This window comes from Nesoenas mayeri (genome assembly GCF_963082525.1).
Source record: "Nesoenas mayeri genome assembly, chromosome: 6".
Classification (NCBI taxonomy): Eukaryota; Metazoa; Chordata; class Aves; order Columbiformes; family Columbidae; genus Nesoenas; species Nesoenas mayeri.
The window spans coordinates 30,007,662-30,021,742 of record NC_137545.1 but is presented as its reverse complement, the minus strand read 5'-3'; the positions used below and the strand labels follow the sequence as shown (position 1 = coordinate 30,021,742).

General features: G+C 38.5%; 1 protein-coding gene across 1 annotated transcript in view; it reads left to right on the top strand.

Moving 5' to 3' along the window:
* CNTNAP5 (contactin associated protein family member 5) overlaps positions 1-14,081 on the top strand; it is a gene marked incomplete at its 5' end in the record, with an annotated part of 271,482 nt that overhangs the window by 217,949 nt on the left and 39,452 nt on the right. Inside the window, 4 exons of the mRNA XM_080346433.1 lie at positions 1,076-1,232; positions 9,940-10,067; positions 10,247-10,417; positions 12,484-12,702. Of these exons, the coding sequence (XP_080202559.1) occupies positions 1,076-1,232; positions 9,940-10,067; positions 10,247-10,417; positions 12,484-12,702 (675 nt within the window). The remainder of the gene's footprint in view (positions 1-1,075; positions 1,233-9,939; positions 10,068-10,246; positions 10,418-12,483; positions 12,703-14,081) is intronic.

Sequence of the window (14,081 nt, the reverse complement as noted above, 5' to 3'; positions counted from 1 at the left end):
GCTAAATTTTATCATCTACCTGTATGGGTAACTGATTACATTTCTTGATTTAAGGATTAAGAAGTCAATGAAAAAGTTATCTGAGCTGGAAGACAAAGTCAGTCTTAGCAAAATGTTAATCCACGGATTTCATTACATGTGAATCTACTTACTGTATCTGACTATTAATATTTAATGCTTGATGTATAATGGATTGTGAAATTTAAGCAAAAACTATCTTGGTTTATATAAATACGTGGATCTTAGATCTCTGATAGAAAATAACTTCTTAGAGACAAATTAATTCCCAAGGAGAGAAATCTTTTTCCCCACTTAGCTCCTACCTGAATCCTTAATCCTAGCATGTTTTAATATGCTATGGAACTTTGCATTTGCAAATTCCACTCTTGATGAGCACACTAAAATCCCTAGTCTTGCTCCCGTGGAAACCATACAAATTTTGGTCTTAGTTTTGAGAGGAACTGTATTAAGCCCATAGTAATAGGTCAGTTTGTGTGTCAGTTCTGCAGATTTTTGCTCTTTATATATTAGTCTTAAGGTAAAAAAATCCTGATCTAAGAGCTAGAGTCTCCTTCATAACACATAGGCTCTGCAAGATATCCCTGGTCAATACTGGGTGGCTCAAGACAGCTGTTCAGCATGAGTTGTGGCAGGAGAATTGATTCCAGATTCCTTCAGTGATCAGGCCTCCCCTCTAGCATCACACAAAGTCACTGGACACAGCTGTTGCAGACAGTGGTGTTGGGTTTACAAGTCAAAAGTCTTTACAGCTGAAACGCACCAAGGTTGGGTGATTGGCACATGAGCCCTATGGGGGAAACACCTGCCCCTCAAACCAAATGGAATTACCATGCAGCTGTTGTTTTCTCAGCATGTGTTCCATAAAACAGAACTTGGGCAAAGTTTATGGTTTGTTACTTCATCTGTAGTTTGCACGTTTTCTTTCAGTATTGTTTAACATGTCCACCTCCATTCTCTTTTTCATTCTCAGGAGAATCCAATTTGCTTATCAAGTTCTCTTTCTCTCTCTTTTTCTCTTCTCTTTTTTTTTTCCCTGTCTTTCCCTTTCATCCAGATGGAATGCCATTTGCTTGGTGGGTTGGCCGTGCCAATGAAAAGCATCTTTACTGGGGAGGATCTCTTCCGGGCATTCAACAGTGTGCATGTGGACTGGAAGAAAGTTGTCTGGATATGAGATATTTTTGCAACTGTGACGCAGATAGAGAAGAATGGTAATAATTTTAACATGTGTATAGTAGTGTCTGTGTGAGAGCTGGGGATAGGAAGTAGGGCAAGAAAGCTTGCATCTTTTCCCAGTTCACAGCTCAGGAAGCTTAAATAGCTTGAGTATGATCAAATGAAAATGAAAGTCAAAATAGAATTTGGACTTCTGACTTCACCTTAATTTTCTTACTTGAACCAAAGACAAGATATCTGGCTAAAGCAGGTTGCTGGCGTGGCTTGTCTTCAAAAAGTCTTTGCTATTGAATGCCAAATCCAGTCATTTAATTGTTTAAAAATTTCCATTGATTCAATTGGAGCATTGCATGAATAAAGGCTCTAAGAGGTTGGTGCATGGTTGTATATCAGAGCAGAAAATTCAGGCATAGATGGTAAAATTCAGGTACAGACAGCTAAATAACGAGAAATCCGTACTATCAAAAGGATATATTTTTCTCATGAAACAATATATCTGTATATGCCTTAACTTTATCTTACATTGGGTTTTTTAAAGTCAATGGAAATGCTTCATTTGGTTTCTGTAGGTTTTGATCCAGTCTCCATAGGAAGTTTTAGACTTAGAGCATGAAGCTCAAAGTCTTCTTTAGGTTCAGACCTTTGCTGAACCCTGATGTTGCATGAATTTGTAAAGGCAATTTTCCAATTAGTACTGTACTTGTTTTGGAGGGGACAAAAATTCCCAATGAGTGGTGTTGAAAATACAATTTGAAACACTGTGAAAATACCTGTGAAAATGCTGCTTCACCCTCTTTCCCTTCTGGACGACCCACTGACAGGAGCTGCTGCACTTTCTCTAAAAAAATATATATTTCAACCTTGAGTAGTTCAGAAATTACAAATAACGGAAGTAGACAAGAAATGTCTTGCTGTAATAGGCTACTGTGTTTGAAATAGTGTCCAAATTATCCCTGTGAAACCTTCACTTAAAAGAGAATGAGTAGAAAGGAACTGTAAGTGTAGTAAAAAAGTAAAAAAAAGTACTGTAAAAAAGTAATTCAGAAATGACTTGCCATTGTAAGTGTTGAGCTTTTTTTGGTTTCTTGATGTGTGGCATTTGCAAGAGAACTTCATTTCCAGACAATATGATTGTTCGCTTGGACCCTTTATATCCCTGGGGTCACTATTCACTTTCAAAAATCATAGCTGTAAGGGGATTTCTTCAGGAAGATCTTTATGTAAATGTTGGTTTATGAATGTGATTTGTATAGATTTGTATAGAAAGGCCTGGCTGTGCATGTTGATTTATCTTTAATGTTTTGTTATCAGCACTTTGGTGAGGTTTGCACATGAGCATGAAAAACACTTGTTTTTACAGGTGCTTGGCTCTGTCCATAATCCATATTTCACTTTTCAGTTAGCTGCTACTCAAGCAGAGCAGCTGTGTTAGGCTGGGAGACTATTGGGATTGTAGACTGAGATTGCAGGACAGTGCACCACTAAATTTTATGAATCCATGCAAGGTGAAAGCTAAATGCAGTTTTATAATGTTTCAACCAGGCCTCTTGAGGAAGTGAGACGTAAGCAAATTATGCGGTGGCTGGTTATCTTCATTTTCCCCCCACACCCAATGATTTCAAACATCTTCAATAGAGAAGGAGAAATCTCAAATGTATTAGAAATTACACAAGCTATGAAAATTTATGCCAGGCTGAGGGGAAAAAGCCAATTAAAACCCACGAGAAGGAAGTTAAGGAAGCTTACACTTTTATTAGATTTTGGCAAACCCTCATGGGAGAAAGATGTTGGAAATCATGGTTCATTAGCTTGGCAGCTCACACAGCTACTTGTTTCTCCTAATTTCATTATAATAACAGGATATGCATAAAAGTTTCCTCAGCTAAACTGCCTGCGTTTTGTTGGTTTGGGGGTTCAGGTGTTTTGTTTTGGTTTTTAATCCATTTGAAATTTGGACTTTGGTAGTATTCTAAATTGCAGGTTGCATTTTTAAAAGCTAAAAAACCTCTGACCTTTACAAAGAGTTTCTAAACATAAGAAATTTCATGCCTCTTGAAGATTACTTTTGTGTTTCTCTGCTAGAACACTATATAATGAGCATTTGGATCTGAAACCTGCTGAGATCTGAACTGTGACTTTAACCTCCTATATATTATAGTGGAAAGAGCAAGACAGTAGCAGATGCATTTATTTGCCTTAGCATGAAATAAAATGGGTGCTGCAGAGTGGAAAACCAGAAAATCATTTTCACTCCTTTTAGATAAATCAGGCTGTTCACTGCAGCTCTGAGGTAGGAACTCAGCAGAATGGTTGGAGTGTCCTTCTGAAGAGGAGACAGGCTTAGGATTTTGCTTTGATTTGGTTTCCCTAGGCTAAGTCTTGGGTGCAAAAGAAGCTACTACTCTTTTAAAGCAGAAGAAGAAAAAAAAAAAAAAAAAAAGAAAGGCAAATGAGAGAAAATAGGCCTGAAAAAAGTCCTGATCCAGGTGTTTGGCAGAAGGTAATATGCACTTCTAGGCATGCTGACTTTCAAACGCTACCTAAGCAGACATCTGAGCCAGCTGCTATCTTTGTGCTCTAATTTGACATGACACCGTTAGTCCCCCTGGAGTTATGTTGGCCAGATGAACAGGAGTATAATTGGTTGCATGTTTTATGGGAAGGGTTTTGTATTGTTCACCTTTTCTTTTTATTACAGCATTTTAGTGAAAAGTATCTTTTTCCATCCAGCTCCTCACCATACTTCCAAACTCTGCAGTATGATGACAGCTAATTCTGTCACTGCAAAATACTCAGAACATCTTCATGATATTTGCTGGAGAATGGTAGAAGATCTCTGCTGAGGGATCCAGGGAACAAGTTGTCACCCTGGCCCAACCAAGGGATCTGGAAAGGTGTTAAATGTGACTTGACTGTAGTTTATGAATGCCTCCAAAAGAGAGAGATTCTGGATTGTTGAGAGCTCTTGTTAGTGCGTGGAAGCATCCATAGAAATCCAGCAGTTGCAAGCTGAAGCTAAATCTAGTCCACAAAATGGTTTATTTCTCCCTTTTTTATTTCTTCTCCAACACTGAGATTAGTTAACTGTTGGGACGAATTACGTATAGATTAAACTGATGTGCCACAGCTTCAAGCATTGAACTTCAAAGCGATTGTCTTTTGAAAGATATACCCTATTTCAAACAGAATGTGCATTCTTAATACAGGTTTTATTGGAGAAAGGTGTTAAACTGATTTAAAGAATAAAGCATTTCTGAAATGCAGACAGAGTTGTGTTATCTTCTGTCCATTTTAGAGATGCTTTGGATCCTTAAATACCTCTCCCAGATTGTCTTTCATCTCAAGCAAAATTCTCTTACCTTGGCAATGAAAGTCTTGCTGCTCACCAGTCCTTTGGTCTCTCTGTCTGGAATCCATTTTCCACTCCAAATGCAAACATTTGATTGAAGCCAATCATCAAACCAATTTCTTATTGACCGCATTCACCTGGAAATCTTGTGAATTTTGAGAATTTCACAGCTTTTTATTTTATACAGAAAGAACAGCATGGCTGGAAGTAATTTTGTACAGGAAGTTCAGGCATCTCAGCAGAGTGTGGTGGACTTTGTTGTTTCTAGCTAATAGATGATTGACCATCTTTCATTTATATTATCCAGCCTTATTATTCAAATTATAGGAGTAACATCTTCATTTATCTTCCAGAACAGCCTCCTTCCCTGGGGAACTAAGCTGCTTAGTCTTTCCATTTTCAAAATAACATGCATTCACCTGTTTCCCATGTCTTTGGAGTACTGCAAGCAACAAGGAAACCACGGGACATGCAAAGAAAGCAAGAGAGAGTGGAGGAGGGAGGCAGGGTATTGTCAGCCCCACTTTGGCCCCAGAGATATATTGAGTATATCCAGCTTTGTTTGAGGAGGAGTAAAGCCCCTTGGAAGTGAATGAAGCCCTCCTTGGCTGAGCTATATTTGTACAAGTTGTACCAGAGCCAGGATGCTAAAACTGGAAGGGCTGAGGAGAGCAGGGCAGAGAAACCCAGCTGCTGACAAGCCCAGATTTGACAGGTTTTGTTTGCTCAGCCACTACCCCACACCGAACCCATTCTCCCAGAAGCAGTGCAGACAACTCCACAGAGTCTGTGAGCTCATAAATAAACCCTGCCAGAGGTGACCTGGCCTGTATAGAACTGTCTTGGATATCTGCCTTTATGACTGCATTTGTCAACAAACTAGAAAAGCTGCCTGCAGACAGCTGGCTGTACTGTAGCAGGCCCCTGAGGTGTCGAGAACCAGTTCATTACTATCGTTACAAACTCGTTCTCTGTACCTCTCCTCTAATTCAGCAAACATAGCCACTGCATCTTGCCTTCAACAATTACAGCTATTAGTTACAGCTATTAGGTATGTTCCCTGTGCTGCCTTTTTTTTTTTTTTCCTTTAATGTGACTTTACATTATTGAACCCAGTAAAGCATTTTTGGATGCAGCTAGTAGGTAAGATTGCAATTAAAATGTTTTCCTTCAGATTATTCACGGTATGTCCTGCATGGGGCTCAGAACTCTTACCATGGAAGCCTGTTTCACTGGCCCATTGCTCATTCAGTTCATTGACATCTGATGATGACAGTATTCTTTTCCCTAAATATACTGTATTCATGAAAATCTGTACTGAATATCTGAGCTACTGAGGCTCAGACCCCACTAGAGTTTTCATTAATGTGCAGGAAGAAAATGTACAAATAGAGGACCATATGAGAAGAAATTATATTTAATGGCACCACTGGTCTACCATTTGTAGAAAAAGTATGGAAGTGGCTACCTAGAGATTACCAATTTATGATGACTGTTAGGATACCATAAAGTAAGATTTTTTGGAGCATGCTTTTATTACTAGTCAGGAAGAAGAAAAATAGTTTCATAGTGTTACCATCAAAATAATTATTTGTAATTTACAAGTAAGACTGCCTGTGCTACATCTTAAGTACTGATTTGCTGCACTGTCACTTTTAGTATTGCTGCTCTTGCAACGAAACTTTTTCCTTATTATTTTCCTTTGCTATTCACCTCCCATATATAGAACATTTGTTTGATGTGTAACATGCCTCATAGCTTATAGAGCAAGTCCTTTGGGTAGATACAGACACTAACCTTCAGACATGGATGAATAGATAACATCCAACTGTATTTAATATCTTGAACCAAAAATATTTAGATGATTGAATTTAAAGGGCATTATTGGATTTGGGTTGGTTTTGCTTGTGGGAAGTACAAACTGACACTACTGTTTATGCAAAGAGCTCAGAGAAACATCTGTTTGTTGAGGGTGCTTTCCAACCTCTGAAAAACATTCAGATTTCCATCTGAATTTGTGCCAAATTGAGTGCCATGTCAGGTAAGCAGAAGGTCTACTTCCCAAGTTCATGAATTTATTTGTACCATTTTCTACATGTACAGGACTCCTTTCATGGAAGTGATAAAACCTGCTTTGATTTTTGGGAAAATAGGACTTAGATTCGTGGCCAAGTAGCATCACCCCCTAGGACACTCCTGCAGGCAGGACCCACCTGTAGTTCTCAATACTGAGAAGCAGGGCACAGCATGGTACAAAATGCATATTGGGTGGAAGTGGTCACAGAGTTCTATGTGAAAACCGCTAAGAAAGATAATGTAGTGGTTTTGGCTAACCTGAGAAGCAGCTGTGGTTTTATGTGTACTGAGTTGCTAAATTAAAATACATATAAGTAAAAACTAGCTCTGGGAACAAATACAAAAATAATGCATCTAACAGGGTTTTATTTTTGTTTATAAGACAAAATTAATGTATGTGCACATCATAGTGCAGATACTTTCTATAAGAAAATAGGACTTTTCATTAGAAAACCGTACTACATTAAAAGTGATCCCTAAGCCTGCTTATCGCAAAATTCCGAATGTTTTGTCCAAACCCTGGAATATTTGTATTTTATAGTGCCACAGTAGTGCCTGCAGGAAATTATTGTACAGGTACATGAAGCTCTCTTTCTCCTCTGTGAGGCATAATGCACTATATTTGAGAGGCTGCCAAGGTGTACCACATAAAGAGAAGAAGAATTGTGGTGTTTGGTAAGAAATGGAGTCTGAAATAAGTTCAAATTAAAGAATACCAGGAATTTAAGACACTCAAACTTTAGCTCTCACGAGAGCCTTTATAGTGTCTTCAAATCTCTTTTCTGCTTTTATTAACTGAAACATCTTACATGTTGACTTTTCACCAAAAACTTGATTTCCCACCAGGAAATAGTGACAATAAACTGCAGCAACAAGGATGTTGTTCCCATCATTAACACATTCTCTGAAGGGCAGAATGTTTTTTCTGATAGGTTTTATTTCTATGTCTACTTGGATGAGAATATGTATCCTTACAAAAATTTGGGTTTTTTTTTTCCATGTGTGAGAGAATAAAACACATTAAATGTGTTTTTTGAGCTTTAATAAAAACTTGATTGAGTTTTCAAGGCTTTAGCATAAAAGTGAAGATTTTTATTAGTTCTAGAATATTTTTCTTTCTCACAGTTGAGCTATACTACTAGAGTTCCTTGTGATGCTGGCATGTAACTAGTAAAAACTCAGAGTCATAAAATTCTATATAGAAGAACTTCATGCAACATAACAGAATATCTAATAAGCAATGCAGTTTTCAGAGATGTGGAATAGATGTTTTTAAAATGTCACCGTTTCATTTTTTGTAGATAGCTGTAGGAAGATACTGATTTTTATTTTAATCCTGATCATATTTAATTAACTTCCTAAGAAATACTCAAATACTTCAGCTTTTTTACAATTGTTTCATAATGTTTCATAATCTATTGAGAGCATGTATACTAACTTTCAAAGATTGATACAATAATCTATATGAGTATGCTGCTGAGAGACTTCTGTGAAGAGCTTTGGAGACTCATTTTGATTTTGATTCAAATATGGTATTTTTCCTTCCAAGTCTGTATTGAAGGCATCACTCTACCTCATGCCTGGGAATTTCATTTTGCTGCACTTTTTAATTATCTGCATGTCAGACACCCACTGAAGCAAAAAAAAATGCTAGGGTCAGAGAGGATACCTCTCCTTTTCCCCTTGGAATTATGAGAAAATTAACTGTGCTGCATACAATTAGAAACAATGAAAAATAAATTGTGTGCAGCCTTTATAAAAAAAATCAGAATACCTTTTCTGTTTTTTCTAACATTAATCAGAGTAAAGCACTTAGCCGGCAAACATCTGAGGTTGTGTGTCAGAGCACATCTGCTGATTATTGTTTCTTTGCTGAAGTCCTGTGTCCCTTCCCACAGCTGTAACTATAATGAGAGGTACATTTGTGAAAGCTGGTGTTATAAGCAGCATATAGGTAGTCTGGGATCCTGCCTGGGATGTCAGACTCTTTGGTAGTGATATCACTCAAATAGCAACATCTGTTTCCTGAGGCTTTGTGTAATACCTGTTTGAAAGAGCAGTGGGTATAAATTTGGGATTATCGGCATTTTAGATCTGGTTGAGTTGAGTGCAGACCCTCCTTGCTGATTGCTGAGCCATGCAGAGGTAAGGATCCTTTTCTCCAAAACAATTATTGAGATGAAGGATGCTTTGGTAGGCTTATGTGCCCAGACGCACAGCAGACCTCAACCCTGTGAAAAAGAGCTGGAAGAAAAAACTCATCACTGTGGAGATAACATAGAGTAGCACTGCCTTCTCTATAATCAATTGATAGAGAAATACCTCTAGAGGGCAATTCGGCTCTGGTAAGGTCAGAGTTGGGTGCTTGAGGCACTCAGTTCAGTTCATGAAGTACAGTGGGATGAGCACTCATCCACATAGCTTGCCAGAGTCAAGGCCACTGCATCAGCTTAGGGACCAGAGGGCTGCCATGGAACGCCGTGCTGCATTTTGAGGACAACAATTTGTCCAGCACACTTAGAATAAAACCAAATAAATAATCCTTTAGGAATCTTTATTTCTCTTCCTTTACAGCAGCCATGTGTAAGTTATTCACAGTTGAAGAATAAGCCCAGCTGATACAAACAAGAGACTGTAGTTTGAGAGTGCAGTAAACACAGCCTTCAGTATTTCGATTGCTGAACCAAAATTTCCACAGCCACATGACGAAAAGGGCTGATTCAGTGCAAACTCACTCTACCAGTTACTGTTTTCGCAGTGTGCTGAGTCAGTGTGCCCTAGCATCTTGAAGCTGGATCAGGTATTGTCTGGCTACCCAGTGCTAACAGCATTCTGGGTCAGGTACCATGTGTCCTCTCCCTGCTTGGATAAAGCATAAAGCCAGCATAAATGCTGTTGTCTATCTTGAGCTAACTTAACCGAAATGCAGACTTGGACTTATACCTGATCCACATCAAACTCAACCTGCTGAGGAAACGACTAGAGCCTGGTTTACATTAATGCCCGTTGGGAAGGATGGCAGCAGTCTGTCTTGGCTTCACAATCATTCTGCACAGCTGATGCACAGCTACAGTCCATACCAGACAGAATCATGTGTCCAAATACAGCGTCTTCAATGGTCAGTATTATGTATGAGCATAGAGCACATGTGCACAAATGTATCTTAAGCAGCATTTACCGGTCACAAAGTCTCCCAGGTATTTTTGCAAAAGACCTTTCATCTTTAAGCATTTCTTCAAATATTGCCTTGAATGAGGAATGTTGTGGATTTTGTCTGTGGTTAATCTGTCTCTTTCTGTTTGTTTATTATAATCCAGGACAAATGATACCGGCCTTCTTGCTTTCAAAGACCATTTGCCTGTAACTCAGATGGTGATCACTGACACAAACAGATCAAATTCTGAGGCTGCCTGGAAAATCGGCCCTTTGCGTTGCTATGGAGACAGTGAGTACTAGCTCTTCTCAATTTCCATAGGTACAGAATGTTCACTCTTTGTTTTGTGTGGGGTTTGGTTTGTTTTGCTTTTTTAAACTTATTTATCTGATGAAAGGTAGCTTTCCATGTGCAGCTCACAGCTGCTGTCCTGTGCCAATTAACTATAGAGAAGGGGGTTGTGCTTGCAGGGCAGTTCTGGAATGCCGCTTCGTTCAACACAGAGGCCTCCTATCTGCACTTCCCCACCTTCCATGCTGAGGTCAGCGCGGACATCTCCTTCTTCTTCAAAACTACCACCATCTCTGGGGTGTTTTTGGAAAACCTTGGGATTAAAGACTTCATACGAGTTGAAATAAGCTGTAAGTTTCACCGTTAAAGAAATCTTGGTATATTTACCCAATTTTACAGGTGCAAGGAAGTGGGAAGGACATATTTTCTTCTGTCTTGAGATGGTTGAAGGTGCCTGAAGAGGATAAGATGGAGATAAAAAGGCCCATTAATGTAGATTTGTCTACATCTCCTGTCAGAGTTTCCTGTATAGCCATGGTCATTACACTTAATCTTGATTTGGGGAGGTTTATCTTTCTTAAACGAGCCACTGAATTTACTTTTTCAATACTGATTTTTTTGTCTTTAGAGAAAAAGCTACTGGTTAAATGTACCTGTAGACTGTAATTTTAGTTGAAGCATGAAAAATTTAATACAACCACTCTGGTTACTTTTGTTTCTATATCAGCAACATACCTAGTATGATGTAGCCCTAGTGTTTCAGAGGAACTCAGTGTGTATGGTACAGTTACAAGGTGAGAGCCTATGAAAGACAGGATCCTAACACAAGATAAGTCAGTCACACTTGTAATGGGACTTATAACTGCCATTCAGTATATAAAGAAGAGTAGCAGGGAACTTAGTGATGTTTTGTTTCACTTCTGTTCCTATGACTTCAAATATTTATTAGTGACAAAAGGGTACCATGGCTTTCACATGAAATATGAATTCTGTATTCCAGATTCTGTCAAGCTTAGGAAAAACAAACTGAGTGCTATGCATTTTATAATATGCTTATAATAACTCCAACATAAAAATTAATAAAAGAGGGCCCCAAGGCCCTTCGATTCATTAAACCAAAGGTAAATGTCATGGTGCATTATCACAAGGTAATGAGGTATGATTTACTGTTAATTGCACATCAAAGTCCAATTTGGTTGTACTTCAGTGTACTGAATTGGATTCTTAGGGATATAGAAGTATAAATGTCATTTTGTTATCAAATATAACAAATACTGCAAACAACTAGGAGGATTGTTTAGTGAAAGCTTTTGTGTGTATGTTAAATCCGTACTCCCAGAAAAATTAGTTATTTGAAAGTTTGGGGAAAATCTTGTCTTTTAAACTTAGGTTTCTCATTAGTAGTTTGGTGTTGTAGTTCTTGCTGCCAGATGGAATTTGCTGCCTAAAGGCCTTGTATCAAGGAAGCTCCACAGACCAGATGCTTCAAAGGGAAACAGCCTTTTAGTAGATGTGGAGGCTGAGAATAGAACTTTGTCTATCCCTGTGGAGTGTTTCCCATTCTAACTATCTAAGAAACAGCTTCCAAAACCAGACGTATCCAATTTTTTTGGCCTTGAAATAACAGGTTTTTGTGAATTTTCAATCCACAGCCTTCTGGTTGTGTGGTCTGTGGATTGTGTTCTTGGGCTTTCTGGTGTATTTCATGTTTTAGGAAGAGGAACAATAATCCGTAGCAAGAGTGTTAAAGAGATCTGGCCCCTTTCAGGCATTCAACAGAGCAAGAACGACTCCTTTACATGGCTGCTGTTTTTCAATTATCATCCTGTTTCTAGGAGCCTTGCTGTCTCTGGACATGTATTAAATATGTCCCTTTAGTTTAGGATCACCAATGAACTAGTTTTGCTCATCTGTTTCTCCTTGCTTCCCAGGGCAGGCTCATTCAGTCAAACAAATGCTTGTAGGATTCTCTTCTACCATTTGCAGCCAAGTTCTGTAATTGTTAAGTACATGCATTTTGAAAGATTTAGTCAGAAAGAGCTCCTTCATCCTTTCCCCCATTTTAGTGTTATTTGTCCTAAATCTTTTGCTACCATTGTGCAACTTTTGTACAGTGGTTGACAATTCTACTTCAAAAATAGGATAACCTACTATTTCTAGAGCACTGTAATTGTTATAGCAAAAAAAAAAGATGAGCACACACAGCCAAGTATAATCACAGTAGAGATCAAACAGTGAGGCTGCAAGCTTAAATTTATGTATAAGCTGCTGTGCAGGAGATGGGAGGTAAATGATGCTGTACTATTTCCTGACATAAAAGTTAATGGACCCTATATTTATGTAAGATTTCTTGATGTCAGAACCACGATTTAATTCAGACCTTCACTTCCGCTTCACATCTGTTTATCTATTGCAGCCCCTAAAGAGATCACCTTCTCCATAGATGTTGGGAATGGCCCCACAGAAGCTACTGTGCAGTCTCCTACACCCCTGAATGACAATCAATGGCACTATGTCCGAGCAGAGAGGAACCTCAAGCAAACTTCTCTCCAGGTGGACAACCTGCCCAAGAAGGTCCTGGAGGCACCTGCTGAGGGGCACTTCCGCTTGCAGCTCAACAGCCAATTATTTGTAGGTAGGGACCGTCTAAGGGTTTCTGTAAATATATACAATATTTATGTGTCCATGACTTGGTAGTGCTATTGTTTCACCATTGAGCTTGCATGTGCTGACCTGACTCCATTTTCTTTTCTTAAACTCCTTCAACAGGCAACATAAAGTAAACCCAAACTACTGCTTTTACACTCAAAACACTAATCGTATTTTAACCATACTATACCAGATGATACTTTTAGGGTCTAAGAATGCTTGAAACATGATTATTGCCAAAGAATTCATACTATTTCTTTGTGTGCATCACTGGCTGTTCAATTTGCTGTAGGAAATGTGATATCTCTCTCTAGATTAAATGTAAAAGGCAGAAATTCTTCATATAAGTTTCTGGGGCAAAGCCTGATGACAGTATGATCTTAAAGTCTGTTCTTTTAAGCATGTCTGCCAAAACCCTTATTTGGCTATGGAGTGCATGTGTGAGAGAACTATGAACTCAGGAAAAACAACTACAGGTATTTTAACTGAAGGTGACCTTGCCAAGGGGAAAAAACAACCCTCTGTTTGCATACAGTTTGTTTCCTTTTTTCCCTTGCAAATGAAAGCTAGATTAGGACCAGCTTGTATCTGATAATATAATCAGGGATTACAAAGGGACTTCTCCTTTTCTATATTCAAACACTGTCTTCCTGAGTAATCTGTTCAGTGATGGAGTGTGTTGTAACTGCTTCTTTTTCAAGGCCACGAAGGTAACTACTGATTCTCTCCTTAAAGTGGATTCTCTTACTTAGCTGAAATGCCGTAGCAAACCTCAGTCTGACAATTCATTCTAATAAAGTTTACCCATGTATCCACACCCTTTGATTTAAGAAGATTTTGGGGTGTTTATTAGAGCTTTTTATAGTGTATGTGTGCGATAATTACTGGGCTCTGAATGTAAGGAATGAATCTGCTAATAAATACAGCTGCATCAATGGCTGGGAGTCCTTCCTTCATAGATAATGATATATACCCAAAATGATCTCTGATAGAGTCAGTCAGAGGAAAGTTCACTGAAGAACTCACAGAAGGGAGGCTTAAGACCATCACAGTGCAAGGCTTCTGTTTTCTGTTACAAAATAAATTGTTTCTCAAATGCTAAGGTAGTCCTAAGAACATGTTTTGTGGGGGGCCAGGCCTGAAGGCAGTAGGGTTGGGCTGATAGACACCTTAGAAACATCAGAGAAGCCTAGCCAAGGTACTGTTTCCAGATAGAAAACTTAGAGAATCTAATGACTGGGAAAACTTTTCCAAATTTTTGTTTGTGTCTTTTTAAAGGAGTAAAAATGAAGGATTTAAATGAGTAAAAATGAAGGATTTATCCTAAGTCATCTACTGAAAATGTCATATATACTAGCTGCTTAC